This window comes from Cibotium barometz, chromosome 50 (genome assembly GCF_041138505.1).
Source record: "Cibotium barometz isolate CiBa-2024 chromosome 50, ASM4113850v1, whole genome shotgun sequence".
Classification (NCBI taxonomy): domain Eukaryota; kingdom Viridiplantae; phylum Streptophyta; class Polypodiopsida; order Cyatheales; family Cibotiaceae; genus Cibotium; species Cibotium barometz.
This window is the reverse complement of record NC_141095.1, coordinates 34,080,869-34,098,934: the sequence shown is the minus strand read 5'-3', so window position 1 is coordinate 34,098,934 and position 18,066 is coordinate 34,080,869. Positions and strand designations below refer to the sequence as shown.

Genomic DNA, 18,066 nt, shown 5'->3' with positions numbered 1-18,066 from the left:
GCATACCATCTAATGGTCATTAATCATACCAAAAGAAGCATTAAAATTAGTGGCCAACTCATGAATCCGGAGTATATGAACGTGGTGTCATTCAAGCAAAACTCCAAAGTAAGCAAGTGAAACACATGTGTGTAGCACTCATTAAAAAACCCCTAGATACAAGTGATCTAGGCAGAATCTATATAAAACTTGGAAAACATCCAATAAAATCGACCAAAACAAACCGATCAACTGACCCATGATAGAATTTGTCTTAGGCTTAAGAAATTAAGCACAAACCACACTTAAATAAGTGCAAAATAAATTATCATGGAAAAGTGTCAAAGGTGAAACACACTTTGAACGCAAATTATAGTCATCAAAAGAAATTAAGAAACATGTCCAAAAAGAATGGCTAAACAATGACAAAAAATCATGAAAACATCGTTTAGAATAGATCCAAACAGAAATATCTACTAATACGAGGTATAGTCGTATTAATACTATGTGAATAACCCGCATCTATCTAATATCAGCACGAGAAAAGGTACTTCAATATTAAATAACCCTCGAAAATATTAAATTTTTGAGAAAAAGAATTATCATGATTTTTTTTTAAAATTTTTCTAATTTAATAGGGCCTCAAAATACTATAATTTTGAATTCCACCAAACCTATCTTATGGCATTCCAAACCTACATTTTTCAAAAAAAAAATAGCAATTTAATTTGCCAAAATACCATTGATATTTTATAAATACCAAATTTTTAAGATTTTTAAAAATAATTTCTAGAAAATTCCTAATTTTGCCTGAGAATCTTATCGTTCAATGAAATTTCCAATTCCACCCGACAATTCTCAAATCCAATGAAAATTTAGAATTTTTATGGATTTTATATTTTTTTGGGTCAAAAAAATATTTTTAAAGGAATTTGAATGGTCATGGGCGCCCGAATGGACACACCACATGCCAAACACCAACCCCACATTTTCCCGAAATTTAAAATAACCTTTGTCTAATTCTCCACTAATTTTCAAGATTTTTTTTTAATTTTTAATTCACCCCAAACGCATTTAAAATACGAACGGTCAAAAAATTTCGGAATCCCAATGGTTTTCGCGGAATATGGAAAGCTAACAGTTTAGGGAAAATGAAAAGACCAAAAAAAAAACGGAATGTGAAAGTTCAAAAGTTTCGAGAAAAGGTCAAAAGATTTTCCGGAATTCGGAAAGCCAAAAGGTTTCCGGAAAGCAGAAAGCCAAGAGATTCCAAGAAAAAAAAAATTTAGTGAAAAAAAATTCAGATAACATCTCTTTTTTCTCCTTTTTTCAAGCTTTTTTGAAAAGCATTGAGAAGAATTTTTTTTGGAAAAGAAACTTTTTGTAAAAATATATTTTAAAGCTAATAATTAAAAAAAACCTTTCAACTAAGGTTAAAAAAAAACCTTTAAAAAAACGTTTTGGGAGGGGGGCGATTTTTGCCGATGAGCGGCGCAGAGTAGCCCCTCCTCCCCCCTTGTGTTGTGACGTGACACAGATGGAGAGGGAGGGGCCCTCTCCTCTCTCCTCTCTTCCACTCTTCTCACTCCCTCCTTCTCTGTTAACAGAGAGGTTAAGTTTTTAATTATTCTTGTTAATTATAATTAACTCCTAATTATGATTAATATTAATAAAAAATGTTCTTTTTTAAGAGAGGTTTATACACGCGAGAGGAAAATAGAAGAAAATTCGGAATTGAGAGACGAAGAGGGTCCCACGCACACGGGAGAGCATTCAATACATCAACATGCTGCCCCCTATTGTATTTTAGCAGAAAATTGGCAGAAATTTGATCGCATACTTGCGGAAAAAACCTGCAAAAAATGTATACAAAATACATTTTTAAGTATAAAAATACTCAAAAAAAATTCTAAAAAATTTAAGAAAAAATTCTAAAAATTTAGGAAATTCATTTTACCAAAAATATCCACACTAAAATATGTGGTATTTGTGTACAAATTTCCATTAATGCTTATTTTAAACCACAAAAAATAGGAAAAAATAGCATTAAACTCACGAAATTCCTTTGTAACGTCGATTCGTCCATTGAATAGTAGTAACATGCATTCCAATCGCCATATCGACGATCCATGTGCAAATCATCAACACAAATCAACAAAATAATATTTTTATTAGTAAGTATTAAAATTTACTTCAAAAAAATACCAAAAAATGCAATAAGAAAAAAAAATCAACAACAACTACTAGAGATTGCTCTGATACCACTGTTAAAACCCTAAGATCTCTCTAGATAATTGTTATGCATAAACATGCATAAATCGGGCATAAACGCATCCACTCGACCACCCCCGAGCCCAAGGGATACACACATGAAATATAATGAAATACATCATACCTTTACCTTGATGTCCCATATCATCAAGAGGTATAACTCCAATCTAATAGCATGTAGCTATAGTGTGAAATGGTAGGTGAGTAGATATGATCCTCTACACAAGAGAGCATAACATAACCTAGCCTCAAGCTAACATAGCCTTGGTCTTCAAGCCCCCGAGTCTCCCTTGAGTGTGCCCCATGCCCCTATTATATAGGAGGGCCCTCAAGTGACTCTTGACTCTCCATTTTCCATGTGTGACCCTTGGATGCCTGACCCTAACCTTAACCCTTAAGGTTAGTCCTAACCCATGCTCCACTAGAGCTTGTTCCCATGCTCCCATGCTCACAAGCCTAATGTGGGTTAGCCTCCTAGTATATGCACACATAATGTGCATATAACACCCCCTCAAATTAGTTAATTTTGAGTTAGCAAAGAGCTAACCTGCATGCATGATGCTCAACTTTAACATCACTTAATTCTAAGTATAGAGACTAACCTTAAATTAACTCACAAGAAGTGTAGGATGCATGAGTATAGAGACTAACCTTAAATTAACTCACAAGAAGTGTAGAATGCATGAGTATCCACCATGAGTGAAATGGGTAGGGGAATATCACTAATTCACCTCCCAACTAAGAGACACAGACCAGGAACCATCAAAGTTCCCTCAGGCAATAGAGGTATAGAGAATATGCATATATAATCAATTTGTAGAGAATAGTAGATCCAACATGTCCCATATCACACCAAACCCCTCTTAGAAGGGATGTACTCAAATGTGCATGATCTCAGACTAATGATTGTCATGGTTAGAGTCATTGAAATTGAGAGTACTATATCTATATTATACATATCTTGCTTTTGCTATAATTACCTTATTAAAACAAAAAATAATAATTACTTCTTTTTAGGTTAATTATTACATGATAAAACCTCTTAAAGCTTATTATATAAGCACACAATTATCTCTTACTACCTCATTAAAAACTAGACTAGCTAATGATTAATCCACCCTATGGTCGTAGGCCTTAATAATCTTAGATATACCTACCCCTAATTAACCCATGATCAAATAGGCTTATATTTTTTGGGGGGATTCATAAACACCACACGATTCCATGATTATGTGCAAACATGATGTCTAGCTATTTTCATCTTCACTAACTTTGTGAGTGGGTGAAGCAATGACCTGCCATCATCACGACCTAGTTACAGGCCGATTATCTAAAAAAAGTAGCATGAATGGAAACAAGGTACAACGTGGGACCAAGTGACCTCTAGGAGTGGGCAATCACTATGTTGAAATAGCAAGTGGAAGTCTTATGTGAAACATGTGTCAAGACACCTCCACAAGGCCATTGAATGCTAGTAGACACAGCCTTCATTGGTTTACAAATGTTTGTGAAGCATCCCTACTTTAAACCCTTACTAAAAATGTGATTACACAATTCTCTACTATCTAGGGAAGGAAAATGCAAATAATGGTGACCATTTTTGGTGTTTCTTGACATATTTTCAACTCTAAGGCACCCAAATGACACCACAAAAAATAATCCTATTATAGTTAGACTTGGAAAATGTAAAAAATAACTTCAAATTTTAGGTTTGAAGGTTTAAAATTGGTGTTTTAAAAGAATTTTAAGTAACTGGGGGCCTCACCACTCTATAGAACACTTATATTATATATATCAAGTGAGGTGAAGGGGTATTTTGAAAAATCCCTTCTATGAGGATTTTGAGTATCCCTTATGTAAGTACATTTTGTAAATGATCCCAAAAATATGAATTAAAAAACACCTAAAATTTGTTATCTATGAATTATCTTTAAAGTTGTATTGAGTATTTAATTTTGAATTTTGATAGTGAAAAAATTAAACACTAGTAGATAGTGATATCCCTTTGTTCTAAAATGAAAAGATTGAATTTAAAAAGGTAAAAGAAGATTTTATTTCAAAAAAGGTAATTTTTTTGAATTTTGATGGTGTTAATGGAATGTAATAAAATTAAAAACTCCTAATCACTATTTTTTTAAAAAGAGGGATAAATGGAAAACTCAAACGATAAAATCTTTATATGGAAATGCCTTAATTTAGATTTATGACTATTATTAGAGAGGAAAGGTGGCATTTGGAAAAATGGAAACGGCAAAAAAGAGCAACTGAAGATGGATAAATTCGCCACTTTTAATTTTGAGGAGGATCCAGAAATTCTATTTTCAGAGAAAAAAGAATTGGCGGCTTGAAAAAATGAGAAATTAAAATTGTGGGCATTAAATCATAACTAAAATAATAGCAAATAAAGGCACTTTTTTTTTGTGTGGAAAACAAACCGATACCAAATAAAGGCACTTTCTTTTTTAACACGGCGGCGGTATCTCTTGCTTGAAGCTATTTTTAACCATCATTATTACAAAAACTACCGGTCGTCTACCACACTTCGTTTTTCCGCCTTTTTCATCCTTTTCCGCTGCGTTATTATTGTGTGAGAAGAAGAGGAAATTTCGCCTTTGATTTCTCTCCCTTTTGATCCTGTGTGCATGCGCAACAATTGGAGTCTTTCTCCTTGTATTTCCTAGGGCTTGCGCGGAGGCCTCTGCAGATCGCTCCTGCTTAGCGTTGGGCATCGTCTTTCTGTTTTTTGATTTCGGAGCTCCGTTCGTTGACAGAGAGACTGAGATAGGTAAACGCAGATGCTATGGAATGCCAAACTAAACTCTGTGTGTGTGTGTGTGTGTGTGTGTGTGAAGCTCTCTCTATCACGTGTCTGTGTGTGTGAGAGATTTGAATGCAATCTGATAACATGAATCTGCGAGACAGAGACAGACACAACACACGCACACAGATTTGAATGCAATTTGATAACTTGAAGAGAGAGAGAGATTTGAATAACATGATTCTGCCAGACACAAACGCACGCACAGGTTGGAATGCAGTTTGATAACTTGAATCTGCCATAGAATAGAGTTTTGTTTAATTCGAGAGAGAGAGAGAGAACAGTTTCCCTGTAATCGCGGGTGAGAATTACATGCTTAACTAGGGTTATGAGAGGTTTTAGCTGGAAGGAATGCACCCGACTCTGAGGATTTTTGTGGTCCTTTTTGCAGGGATTAAGCTTTAAGCGAAAAGAAACTCTCTCAGATTTCCGGAAGAACGGTGAGCATTCGAAGGCTGAGGCGAAAGGAGGGGCCGGAAGCGAGGATGGCTTAAACTTAGGGTTTCGTGGCCCCGTGCTCGAATCAATAGTAAATTCGGGTGAGGTTTTGACCTTAGGGTTTGGCTCCGGACTGTAAGGGCAGAAGAGGAAGTCCGCGGCTATGGCGGGGGGCCAATATGACTTTTCAGTGCAAGGGAAGTGGTATGATTAGCCTCTCGCCACGTCCTGCTTGAGCCTCCGCCTTTTAGTCTCCTATGCAACCTTTTCCTTGTTAAAGCTTCTCTGCTTCGGAAGCCAATATCTCCATTTCCGATTCCTGTAAGCCGCCATGGGAGCCGACGAGAAGGCCATCAGCCTGGAAGCTCTCGCCTCCGAGACCGTTGATCTGGTACGAGCTTTTTGAGCTTTTATGCTTGTCACAAAACCTTAATTTCCCTGCTTTCTCTGCTGTTTCTGCATCTCGCAAGCCTTGCGTTCAATGCTTCTCTCTGCGTTTTCACAAGATTTTACTTTCCTGCGTTCACCGAGCTTTATTTCTGAGTGCATCTTTTTCTTGTTGTATTTCTGACACTTTGATTATGGCCACAGGAGAGGATACCCATAGAAGAAGTGTTTTCACAGCTAAGATGCACAAAGGAAGGACTTACCTCCGAGGAGGGAGAGAATCGCCTCAAAGTATTTGGATACAACAAGCTAGAGGAGAAATCCGTAAGGCTTGTCTATCATTTTTTAAACTGACTGTTTAATACTAATCTCGTCGAGCTTAATATATATTTCACCCGAAGGAATGTGCCTCATCAATCTTCAGTTTTCTTAAGTGTACGTCTGTTGTATCTGCACGTTGATAATTCCCCTTGATAATCCAAGTTCTGAAAGCATTTCCAAATTGAAATCAATCGGACAATGTTGTCCAGATTAGTTGGAGAAGTTTGTTGTCTATTTGAATGGGTGGCTTGTATGCTCGGGTTTCTGTGTTCCTTGCATGGCAGGAACTGATGCTATTTTTTTCCTGCACAGGAAAGCAAGATCTTGAAGTTTTTGGGATTTATGTGGAATCCCCTTTCCTGGGTGATGGAAGCTGCAGCAATTATGGCAATTGCCTTAGCGAATGGCAAAGTCAATGGAAAGGTATCTACCATATCTTATCATCATCATCATCATCAGGGTGATCATTTCATCACTACTGATATTTATTTTTATCACACTAGTGTCATCATCCTTACATCTTGGCATCATTTCACATTGTCATTGTTATATTCATCATCATAACATGTCATGACTTTTGAGATTTTGATCATTTGACCAATTAAAGTTCTAAACTGATCCAGTTGCCTATTGGTAATCTTGCAGAGTATGCCTCCCGATTGGCAGGACTTTGTTGGTATTGTGGTTCTTCTCTTGATAAATTCTACTATATCTTTTATCGAAGAAAACAATGCTGGCAATGCTGCAGCTGCTCTCATGGCGAAGTTGGCTCCAAAAACCAAGGTTAGCCAGAACATCCTCCACTTATAGTCGTGGCCATGCTTGTACACCTCAGCATAACAAGACAAACAGTTTGGCTTTCCATTTTTCGTCACAACTATGCTGCCGTTGACAAGTTATACATTAAGCTGATCGCTTATGTGCTTGGGAACTTGTCATTTTGTTGATTCATTACTCCAGGTACTTCGGGATGGACAGTGGAGTGAACAAGATGCATCAATACTTGTCCCAGGTGATATCATCAGCGTCAAGCTGGGGGACATTATTCCAGCAGATGCACGCCTCTTGGAGGGCGACCCCCTGAAAATTGATCAGGTTACTGCTATGTAGTTAAGCAGGGATGTTCTATTTAGATGAGATTATTGAGATAACTCAATTGTTCTGTTGCCTGTACAGTCTGCTCTTACTGGGGAGTCTCTACCTGTGACCAAGAAACCAGGAGATGAGGTTTTCTCAGGGTCAACTTGCAAACAGGGAGAGATTGAGGCAGTTGTTATAGCAACAGGAGTACACACTTTCTTTGGCAAAGCAGCACATCTTGTTGACTCAACAAATCAAGTTGGTCACTTCCAGAAGGTGGATGCATTGAAAACCCACCTACCTACATACAACCTGTTCTCCTTTACACTCTATAATGACAGTAATTTTGATTTGTAGCATATGATAGAACCTGTATTTTTTTGATGAAAAGTCCAGTCCGACTGTGCATTTTAGTCACCTCTTTCTCTACCTTTTATTGACTTACAAGAATGAAGTCTTTCAGGCCATCGCCTTATTTGGGTGGCCCTCTTGCTGCTTTGCATTGTCCGATGGCATGGATGATGCAATCATGTCATATGTTGAAGATTCTTCAACCTTAGTGCTCTTTTAAAGTTTTTAATTTAGAATACAGACACTGTACATTAAAAAGATAACCTCTAGGATTTAGTAACAGTGGTTGCCTGCATTGTTGTGCAGTCAATACCATATAAACGGATTGCTTGTTTGATATAACTTCCTTGGTTTGTGGCTAGTTGGTTGCTCTTATGAAAAGAACACTCATGCGTTTATGATTTGCACAGAAAATCAAGCTCATTTTCTTCTATGATATGTTGCAGGTCCTAACAGCCATAGGTAATTTTTGCATCTGCTCTATTGCCATTGGGATCGTTGTTGAGATCATTGTCATGTATCCCATTCAACACAGAGCTTATAGAGATGGGATCAACAACCTGCTGGTTCTCCTTATCGGAGGAATTCCCATAGCTATGCCGACAGTGCTTTCTGTCACGATGGCCATTGGGTCTCATCGTCTTTCGCAACAGGTCGATTAATTGAAATATCTGATAGTTCTGAATGAATTCTTGTCATTGTGTAAAATCTTACTTTTTGTGCCTGCTCCAGGGTGCTATTACAAAGCGGATGACTGCCATTGAGGAAATGGCTGGAATGGATGTTCTGTGCAGCGATAAAACGGGAACTCTCACTTTAAACAAACTGACTGTGGACAAAAATCTAATAGAGGCAAGGACTTACATGTTTGCTTGCAGTTTCTGGCTCCTTATATTACGTTCTTAACTGGTTAGTGCTATTCCTGAATGCTTTCTGATGAAAAGTTTTCTGTATGGCTGTATAATGCTTCAGGTTTTCACAAAGGGAGTTGATAAAGAGATGGTGGTTCTTTTGGCGGCCAGAGCCTCCAGGATGGAGAACCAAGATGCCATAGACACAGCCATCGTGGGTATGCTAGCAGATCCAAAGGAGGTAACGATGTGAAATTAAAGCGGAGTCAAAGATGGAGTTAAAGGTTTTTTTTGAACACCATTTGATCACAGTAATCTCTAGTGTACTTTTAAAGGGAGTAGCTCAAGAGGTAGATAGTTGTTTTGTGGTCACATTTCCAATCATGAAATAGGAATGTTTCTCAATTACATTAGAAGGCTGAATTTATGCTGCCTTGCTCTGCCTTTACTGCAGGCTCGAGCAAATATTACAGAAGTACATTTTCTTCCGTTTAATCCAGTAGACAAGCGAACAGCACTCACATACATTGAAGCTGATGGACGGTGGTACAGAGCTAGTAAAGGTGCCCCAGAACAGGTCTTGCTGCCTGATGTCAATGACTTCTTCAAAGAAGAATGCATACATCTGTGCTTTGTTTTACACCCATTATATTTGTTTGATGTTGTGACTCAAACTGACATGTATGGTGCATATACAGATCTTGGCACTAGCTCACAACCAGTCAGAAATTGAGGCAAGGGTGCATGCAGTGATTGATAAGTTTGCTGAGCGAGGGCTGCGCTCTTTGGCAGTTGCACTACAGGTATTGTTGAAGTTCAGAGGTTAGAAATATTTTTCCATGTTGTTTTCATAAAAAGAAAATCCATTTAATTTTTTCAGTTCTCCAACAGGAAGTGCCTGAAAAGTCCAAAGACAGTGAAGGAGCCCCGTGGAAGTTTTGTGGCTTATTGCCGCTCTTTGATCCTCCTCGTCATGATAGTGCTGAGACTATCAGTCGGGCTTTGAATCTTGGAGTAAATGTCAAAATGATCACAGGTTATGTCTTGAAGCACTGTTATTGTTTAAGGAGTAGGAGAGAGTGAAATTAAATAATTTTCTCAACATGGATTCTCTTTTTGTGACTTGTTAAAGAGACTGTCAAGCTAACTACGAGAAAGGATCAATGCTGGGCTAACAGGTGACCAATTGGCCATTGCAAAGGAGACTGGAAGGAGATTAGGTATGGGAATCAACATGTATCCATCATCATCTTTGTTGGGACAACACAAAGATGAAACTATTGCAGCTCTTCCTGTTGATGAGCTTATTGAGAAGGCTGATGGGTTTGCTGGAGTGTTTCCAGGTAAGTTATGCCAGGAAGCTCGATGTCCAATTTGAAGGCAACCATAGTTGTCACATATGGTTCTGCATTCACATTTGAGACATTATAGAATGTTAGATGTATGCCAAGATACTTGGTTATGTTCTAACAGTTGTGTATAAACACTGATGAACAGAACACAAGTATGAGATTGTCAAACGGTTACAGGCGAAAAAACACATTTGTGGAATGACTGGCGACGGTGTGAATGATGCTCCTGCATTGAAAAAGGCAGACATAGGAATTGCTGTTGCTGATGCAACAGACGCTGCAAGGAGTGCATCTGATATTGTGTTAACAGAGCCAGGCTTGAGTGTAATTGTCAGTGCTGTTCTCACAAGTCGAGCAATATTTCAGAGGATGAAAAATTATACAGTAAGCACTGCTGTTCCCAGCACAAAATGTTCACATGCAGTCTTTTGGTTTTGTATGAATTTGACATGATCTGTTGTGGTAAATTGGTGCAGATATATGCTGTCTCTATCACCATTCGTATAGTGGTAAGAACATATGACCTAGCTAGCCTTTTCAGAACTGCGACATACATATATACATACAAGACACAAGTTGATGTAGGCTGGTGGGCTTTGGAACACCTGGGTTCCATGAAATTTTCCACCAGCCTACACGCGCATAGACTAGAGAACCCTGATGTCTTCTCTTTTGAAATGTATGCAAAACACTCATCCCTTTTTCTGTTTTGTGGGATGTAGCTTGGTTTCCTGCTTTTGGCCTTGATTTGGAAATTTGATTTCTCTCCGTTCATGGTCCTTATCATTGCCATATTGAATGATGGTGAGTTATTGAAGAATTTGAACCTTACAACAGTTGAATGATTGTGAAGTTATGTGTGGGATGCACATTGGATGCACTATATGTAATTATTTCTTGCCCCCCTTTGTTAGGTACTATCATGACAATCTCTAAAGATCGAGTTAAGCCCTCTCCCTTACCTGACTGCTGGAAGCTTAAAGAAATCTTTGCCACTGGTGTTGTTCTTGGGACTTACCTGGCAATCATGACAGTTATCTTCTTCTGGCTTATTTACAAGACAGATTTCTTTCCAGTAAGCGATAGTGAAGCCATTTCTAAATATTTGGGCAAGGCATTTATGACAAATTTTAATGGGTAGGATATAAGTTTGTTTGTTAGTTTTCAAATCTGAGGTATTTCTGCCTTTTCTTATGCAGATGCACTTTCACGTCAGAGATATAAGCTTGACCGATGGTGAACTTACTGCTGCGGTGTATTTGCAAGTTAGCATTGTAAGCCAAGCACTGATTTTCGTTACTAGGTCAAGAAGCTGGTCTTTTAACGAGCGTCCAGGCCTACTACTTGTGACTGCATTTCTTATAGCACAGCTGGTAAAAATCTCTTGCTTTTCTTAAACCCACAGCTGAGTAGTGTCTGCATGCTTTGTAACCCTTGTAAGATGGCAGCAATTAGTAGTAGGACTTAATTGGTTTCTTTCATCACCTTTCGTGATAAGTGATTCAGTGGTTTTAGAGTTGAGCTGTTAAAGTGCTTCCTGGTTATTTGTAACAGGTTGCAACACTTATTGCAGTGTACGCCGATTGGGGCTTTGCTAATATGAGACCAATCGGGTGGGGTTGGGCTGGAGTCATTTGGCTTTATAGCATCGTGTTCTATGTGCCCTTGGATATCATCAAGTTTGCTGTACGTTATATTTTGAGTGGGAAAGCATGGGATCTTCTTCTGGAGCATAAGGTAAAAAAGTGTACAACTTGAAAAGCATGCCAGCTTCTTGTGCGCCTTAGGATAGCAGTTTTTGGGGCTCTTTCCAGACACAATGTCCTACTGTTAAAAGGGGAAATCTCACCTGATCGGTGGATGGGGACTTACCCCGTCCAACCCTGCCAGAAGGACAGGGAAGATGTCTCTTAATACACTGCTGTTCTGCACATGTTGGTTAATCTATCCTTTAGTAATTTTGACATGATTGTTGAGAGACCACCTATAATACACTTTTCACCCATCTTTCTTCAGATTGCATTTACAAGGAAGAAAGATTATGGTAAAGAAGCAAGAGAGGCACAGTGGGCTCACGCTCAGAGAACGCTACATGGGCTGCATCCTGCAGAGCAGCCTCCACTTTTTTCAGACAAGAGCAGTTACCATGAGCTTTCAGAAATAGCTGAACAGGCTAAACGCCGTGCAGAAATTGCTAGGTACACTTGGTCTCTTTTTGCTTTACCTGAAGCCAGAGATTATGGGTAGTATTAAGTTATGTGATCTTGTTGAATGAAATGTCAGAGCTTTTTTCATTGGTTGAATGTATGTATGTACACAGGCTGAGGGAACTTCACACCTTGAAAGGGCACGTGGAGTCGGTTGTCAGGCTGAAGGGGTTGGATATTAATACCATCCAGCAAGCATATACAGTGTGAGTTTAGTCCCTAAGGAATCCATCCATAAAGCACGATTTGGTCTCTCGGACATCATTTTTCTCCCCATTTATAAATTATCGTGTCTTTGGGCCTCTCTCTACTGCAAGGTTTTTGGTCACTAAGTGGGTTGCTTTTTTACCGATCTTGCAATGAGAACTGATGGCCAAAAGTTGACTGTCAGTGTAATTTTGAGAGGGGTCATAAAATTCCTTTTTTTAGTTTACCATATTTATACATGCACCCTTTTGAAACCTATTATCATGGGTGATTGTAATTTTGTCATGCAATACTATTCATTTCATGCGCTCCTGTTATCATGGTTTGCTATGTAATAAAGAATTTGAGGTCCCTTTGTTGCATGCCGCTGTTGAAAGCCCTTTTGAGGTGTAGACATAACCCCCTGCCCATCGGACGTGGAGGTTGGACGGGGAGGATCCTCCCCCCCCGTGAGGCAGGTGAGCTTTTCCTCTTCCACCATGAAGAGCTCACACCCAAGTTATTGGGCGTATGTGTCAGTGGTCTATGAGGTTAATAGTAGTCTTACAATTGAGTCAAAAGTGATCTTATCCGCAAAAGTGGTTCAAGGTTGGTTTACAGAATTTCCAGAAAAACAATGTGAAAAAATTCAAAAGAAAACATATAATTACTTTCGTCTTTGGTTTTGCTACTTTTTGAAAAAACTCATGCACTAGGTAGCTTTAAAATACAATAAAAGCCTTGTTTTAGAGGCTGAGTAAGAACATTTTTGTAGGATGCTTAACACTGTAAAGTGCTTAATGATGACCATAAAAAAATTTTGTTTTTCTTTTTTGGTACTGTTTTTTCCCCCCAACTATCTTCATTTGTCGATATTATAGATGATTCTCTGCCAAAAATGGCTTTTCTCAAATAGGACTAGTATTAAGAGTTGCAAAATCGCTTTTCTCAAATAGGACTAGTATTAAGAGTTGCATCACGGTCACACTAAAGTTTTTGCTATAGGGATGATTTTAAACAAAAAAAATATTATTGACTAACTTATGCCCCCCCTCTCTCTCTCTCTCTCTCTCTCTCTCTCTCACACACACACACACACACAGGTAGACTCTAGAGATTCTCTTTTCTTTGACCAGTAATATATATATATATATATATATATATATATATAAAGTAAAAGACAACTTTACATAAACTTTCCAAATCCACAGTAATAATAATATATATACAAAAAGAAAAAGACAACTTTACGGATAAGCTTTCCAAACCCGCATTCAGCCGTTGAAGAGATTCACACACCAACAAACAAAAGTAGACCCTTGAAGTGAGATTATTATCTTATCTAGGCTTAAAGTCAAGCTCCCATAGCTCCAGGCTGAAAACCCTAGCTCACTGATGCATAGTTTCGAGAAGCCGACCTTAAAAATAGTGGAGCAAACCGGTACTAGCATAGTTTGGAGAAGCCGACCTCCAAAGGCAGCGGGGCAAAGAGCAAAACTCAAACACTAGCATCATAATTTGTGTTATAACCGCCCATTACATACCAATTTATTTTTTGGGCCCTCTAATTGTGAACAAGCGAATCCACGTATTTATCTGTTGCCTTTGAGTTAGTCCCTCATCTCTGGCTATAGCTTGGCCTGGCCTCCCTTTGGTGTTTGGCTTAGATTGATATTCACACTCGCTACTTTCAAGCGTAGATGTACTGAATCTTGTTTCTACTTTCAAGCGTGGATGTGCAGTTTCATGCTGTAACGTCTTCAAGCATGATCTATATTTCTACTTTCAAGGTACTCTCGTGTAGTAATCTATATTTCTATCCTTCAAACCACGTATGCTCAAGCACCATCTCTTGGCCATAATCTATATTCCTATACTTGCAACGATGTCTTCTCAAGCACTTTGTTACATCTATTGGCCTCATTGATCTGACCTTCCTTAAGGTCTTGCTTAGACCCTCGCTACTTTCAAGCATAGATGTGCATGTATGTTTCGATACTGACCTTGCTTAAGGTCTTGCCTTAGACCCTCGCTACTTTCAAGCATAGATGTGCACTCCATGTATGTTTCTATCAAAACTCCTCCAACAATGGCCAACCCTTGTGAATGCATCTAACAAACTTCAATTGACTCCTAGGATTAAGAGAAATGATGTAAAGAAAGCACCCTAAGAAGAAAGAAAAAGTGCTAGAAAAACAGTGTTGGAGATGTGTGTAGGAGCAAACCTTCCAAGTCAAGGCACAAAATGACAAATAATGGCAAGTTCAAAATTGGTACACTTATATACCAACTTCCAACAATACATCTTAATGGTATGCATGTGTATTACTTCCAACAATACAATTTAATGGTGTGTGTATGTACAACTTCCAGGTATGCGTACGTACTACTTCTAACAATACATCTTAATGGTACTAGTGGTATCACCCGTCTCCTAACGGGCAAGGGTAGTCTAGCTTTGTAGGAAGAGGATAAAAAGGCCTTATAGGAAGAGGAGAAAAAGGCCTTATATTTAGAGCCCACTTTCCACCTCATGGTCATCGACTTAACAACCTACATATATATATATATATATATATCCACACCATGCTTGTCACAATATCAAAGCTCCCAAAACACTTAGCTTTCTTTGAATAAGCACCAAAATCAGCATACATATGTATCCAGCATTCTAACCTAGGGTAGTGGTGACAACCAAACACACATGCGTAAACCATTAAAACAATCTTCGAGCGTCTGGATTATCTCCTTCGTCGAAGCCTATACTCCTCGATGTCATCTGTCCGAAATATATATATAAGACAATAACATTGGATATGGCAAGATATAATTAAAAAAAAAGCTGAAAGATAAAACCTTACAAAACTCATTCGGTGGATCAACATTTGAGACTAATGGTGTTTGAATAGGCTTGTAAATGCTAAATAAAAAAATTCTGTACTGTCCAGTGCCTATGCACTGAAAATCTATCCTGTTAGGCTTTTCATAGCCTATAAACATTACATGTACATGAAGCTGATCCACAATCTTTTGCGATCTTAGATTGTAAATTCCAAGCAGCCCAAAGCTTTTGTTGAGCATCTCGACCATACAAACCTAGCAATAATCTAGGTTCCAAAATATAAAGATATTTCTTGTTTCGAAAACGTATCAATATCATTTTTTAATCATTTTCTTGTCAGTCTCTCCCTCTCCCTCTCTCTCTCTCTCTCTCTCTCTCTCTCTTTATGGACGTTAAGTATTTCGAACTAAGCGAGAAATATTAATAATGCCACAGTAAAGGAAAGCAAGTCAAGAGCAAAACATTTTCTTATTCGAAGGTTATAAAAACAAAGAATAACTCACCACACGCCCCTATAGCCATCTCAAAATTTTAAACCACCCCTTCAGTAATAGATGGGGACACTCCATACTTCTGGATCTGCATGGTGGCTTTACCTTAATGTCAACCATTTATTCCAAAAAATGTAAGTATATTTATATATATCAATTCAATATTACTGGTAATGGAAACACTAGTGTGGGAGATACATTGCAGTAATTTTTCCATCCACCAACTCTTATTTATCTTCATGTCTTCGCATCACAAAAATAAAAATTTCAATCTAAAAGAAACATCAATCAACTTGAAAGCATGCACACTAACTGAAAGACAACATAGATTGCACATGCCACTTATTTACAAACATTCTCCTTCCAAATGTTTGCTTGATTGATACAATGATAGCTACGAATGTAGTCTCTAGCATTTGTAGGCTGCCTTATGGCCATAGATTACATTTACATTTTTCTAGATGCCATTTGCAGTACCTCTTTGTAGACAACATTAGCTACGTAGACTTCATTTGTACTTTCATTTTTGTTGCTTTCATGGTCCACAATATCTTTTGCACACTTTCACTACATCTGATGATCTAACATGTGACATAGCGACATACAATTGTCCATACGTGAATACTTGTGTGGCCAAATAAAGTCCCAACACGCTCAATTTTTGACCTTGGGACTTATTTATTGACATACCAAAAGCTAGCCTCACAGGAAATTGTTTCCTACTCATGTCAAAAAAAGGTAATTGAAGCATCGATGGAATGAATGTTATTCTCGGAATGAAGACCTGTCTCCATGTTTGTACTTGTAGTAAGTCTAGTACCGTTACAAAGTACCGTTACAAAGTCCCCGTCGGGGGATCCAAATTACGGAGAAGAAAGATGGGAGCATTAATCTTTAAAAGCAAGCGATGATGAGGAGGGTAACCACCACCTAGATTCAAACTATTCAAGTACTTAACTGCATACAATATTCTGTCACTCTCTCAGAAGAAAAAACTGAATTTGCATTGAGGTATTCTCTTTCAAGACCAGGTAATGCAGCCAAGGCTAGTTTATTAATCTCATCCACCTCTTGATTTTGTGGTGCAAGAATAGCACGGTCTCTGATGAAGCATGCATAATTCTCCACTCTTTGAAGATCTCTATAAACCCATTCTACCAAACTCAGCAACAAGGAGTTTCCATGGATCAACATTTGGTGGAATTACCACTCTACTTTCATTGTTTGAATGGTCTATAGAGTCATCCCCAATTTGTAAAGTCTAATTGACAAATTCTAGTTCTATAGAATCACAACCACTCTGAATGACTCGCATGTTTTGGGTGAACTTTAAAACATTCACGTGTCTCCAAATATATGACCGGCACAACGTTGCATCAACAATATCCTCACGTGATCCCTTTGCAAAACAAAAGGAAAGATTTGCCTAAAGTCACCACCAAAGAGCATAATTTTACCACCCAACACTATATCACTTTGCATGATATCTTTTAATGTCATGTCTAATGCTTCATATGCATACCTATGCATCATTGGAGCCTCATCCCAAATGATCAATCTTGCAAGCTTCAACATCCCGGCCAATGGGCTATTAACTTTAATATTACGTGTTAGAAGCATTCAAAACCAATGGGATTTTGAAACGTTAGATGCACATGCCAAAGCAACTTGATTATCTTCGCGTAATCAAGATAGCAAGGCATTATATAGATATGTTTTTCCTGATCTGCTTGGTCCATTGAGAAAAAATACACCACCATTTTTCAAATTAACAGCCTCAAGGATAGTATGGAATACTCTAGATTATAACTATTAAGACTCCTTTCCATGGAAAGAGCCAAATCTTCCTGTTGAACAACATTAAACATTATCACTTCCATCAACGACCCATTGTTGAAAGCAACAATAGTTGATCTATCAGGAAGAGGCAACCCTTCAAAATCATGTAGATGTTTTTCATATTGTTGTAAGAGGTCTTGCAAGTGTAACAGAGCTTGATTCTTAGCTATGGATTGACAAACACCAACGTCAACACACCTGTCCAGAGGAGATATAGGCTCACAAAAAAAAATCATCTAAAAGTTCGTCAAAATTTGACCCAAACCTGTCCAGAGGAGATATAGGCTCACAAAAAACCAAAATGATGACAAAAAGTTGACGTTAGCTGGAATCCTATTTTCTGAAACGCGACTTCTTGAAGACATGTATACCACTCATCATTACTCTCCAGCATTCCTCTTGCATCACATGCGGCCTTAAAATAGGGATATAACTGCCCATTCATTGTATGTACTTCCTCAAAAGATTTGCAGCCTTTACACACTGTGAGTAGCATGCGTAGATAGTATTGTTCACTTGCACTCGGGCTAACATTATACATACGTCCAATCACATTTTCCTTTTTTACTTTTAGTCCATGACCGAAGAGAAGAATTCCACTCACTTGCAAGGGAAATCAACATATAGCAAGCTGCTTGCTTCTGCATCCAATT

At 38.1% G+C, this 18,066-nt stretch overlaps 1 protein-coding gene across 2 annotated transcripts; it reads left to right on the top strand.

Moving 5' to 3' along the window:
* The first annotated feature begins 4,858 nt into the window (after positions 1-4,858).
* On the top strand, positions 4,859-12,609 carry LOC147610046 (plasma membrane ATPase-like). Of its 2 annotated transcripts, XM_086786713.1 has the most exons (23): positions 4,859-5,035; positions 5,173-5,276; positions 5,460-5,897; positions 6,098-6,217; positions 6,527-6,637; positions 6,860-6,997; positions 7,175-7,309; positions 7,391-7,570; positions 8,092-8,298; positions 8,378-8,497; positions 8,618-8,737; positions 8,951-9,073; positions 9,195-9,299; positions 9,388-9,532; positions 9,675-9,839; positions 9,994-10,232; positions 10,325-10,357; positions 10,571-10,652; positions 10,763-10,923; positions 11,048-11,221; positions 11,403-11,585; positions 11,865-12,046; positions 12,169-12,609. In XM_086786713.1, the coding sequence occupies exons 3-23, from the start codon at positions 5,838-5,840 to the stop codon at positions 12,263-12,265; spliced, it is 2,880 nt and encodes a 959-aa protein (XP_086642839.1). In that variant the 5' UTR covers positions 4,859-5,035; positions 5,173-5,276; positions 5,460-5,837; the 3' UTR covers positions 12,266-12,609. The 2 variants fall into 2 exon arrangements, with proteins under 2 accessions (XP_086642839.1, XP_086642840.1); XM_086786714.1 differs by lacking the exon at positions 5,173-5,276 and having other exon boundaries at positions 4,901-5,035.
* The last annotated feature ends 5,457 nt before the right edge of the window (positions 12,610-18,066 follow it).